General features: G+C 47.3%; 1 protein-coding gene across 1 annotated transcript in view; it reads left to right on the forward strand.

The window, feature by feature from the left end:
• Positions 1-271: 271 nt before the first annotated feature.
• Positions 272-689, forward strand: part of EMH_0081270 (uncharacterized protein) — a gene marked incomplete at both ends in the record, with an annotated part of 1,529 nt that continues 1,111 nt past the window's right edge. The window contains one exon of the mRNA XM_013500364.1: positions 272-687. Coding sequence (XP_013355818.1) covers positions 272-687 — 416 coding nt within the window. The remainder of the gene's footprint in view (positions 688-689) is intronic.

Here is a 689-nt window from a genome sequence, read left to right on the forward strand (position 1 = left end):
CAGCAGCAGCAGCAGCAGCAGCAGCAGCAGCAGCAGCAGCAGCAGCAGCAACAGCAGCAGCAGCAACAGCAGCAGCAGCTGTATAATACCTCATTCTGTTGCTCTTTCTCCCGCAAAACCACCAAAACAAAAAAAAAAAACAAAATAAACAAATAAACAAATAAATAAACAAAATAAATAAATAAACAAATAAATAAATAAAATAAATAAATAAATAAATAAATAAATATTATTGTTGCTGCTGCAGCTGGAACGACGTTTAAACTTTTTAATGGCTGGGGTAGCAGCAGAAAGACAGTTCGGCTGCTTCTGCTGCAGCAGCTGCAGCAGCAGATGGAGGAGTGGTTTCGCTTACCCTGAGGTCTATCAGCAATGTCTTCGTTGTTTTGCTTTCGTTAAACCCTTCTCGCTGCAGCCGCTGCTGAAGGTTCCCCCGCACCTGCTGCAGCAGCAGCAGCAGCAGCAGCAGCAGCAGCAGCAGCAGCAGCAGAAAGAAGGGATGCTGCAGCTGCAGCAGAAAAAAAATCAGCAACTGCACAGACTGCTGCAGCAGGATACACAGCAGCAACTATATAAAACACAACGGAGATATCAGCAGCAGCAGCAGCAGCAGCAGCAGCAGCAGCAGCAGCAAGAGCAACCGCAGCAGCAGCGTCAACGTCATCAGCAGCAGCAGCAGCAGCAGCAGC

This window comes from Eimeria mitis, genomic scaffold (genome assembly GCF_000499745.2).
Source record: "Eimeria mitis Houghton genomic scaffold, Emh_scaff5314, whole genome shotgun sequence".
Lineage (NCBI taxonomy): Eukaryota > Apicomplexa > Conoidasida > Eucoccidiorida > Eimeriidae > Eimeria > Eimeria mitis.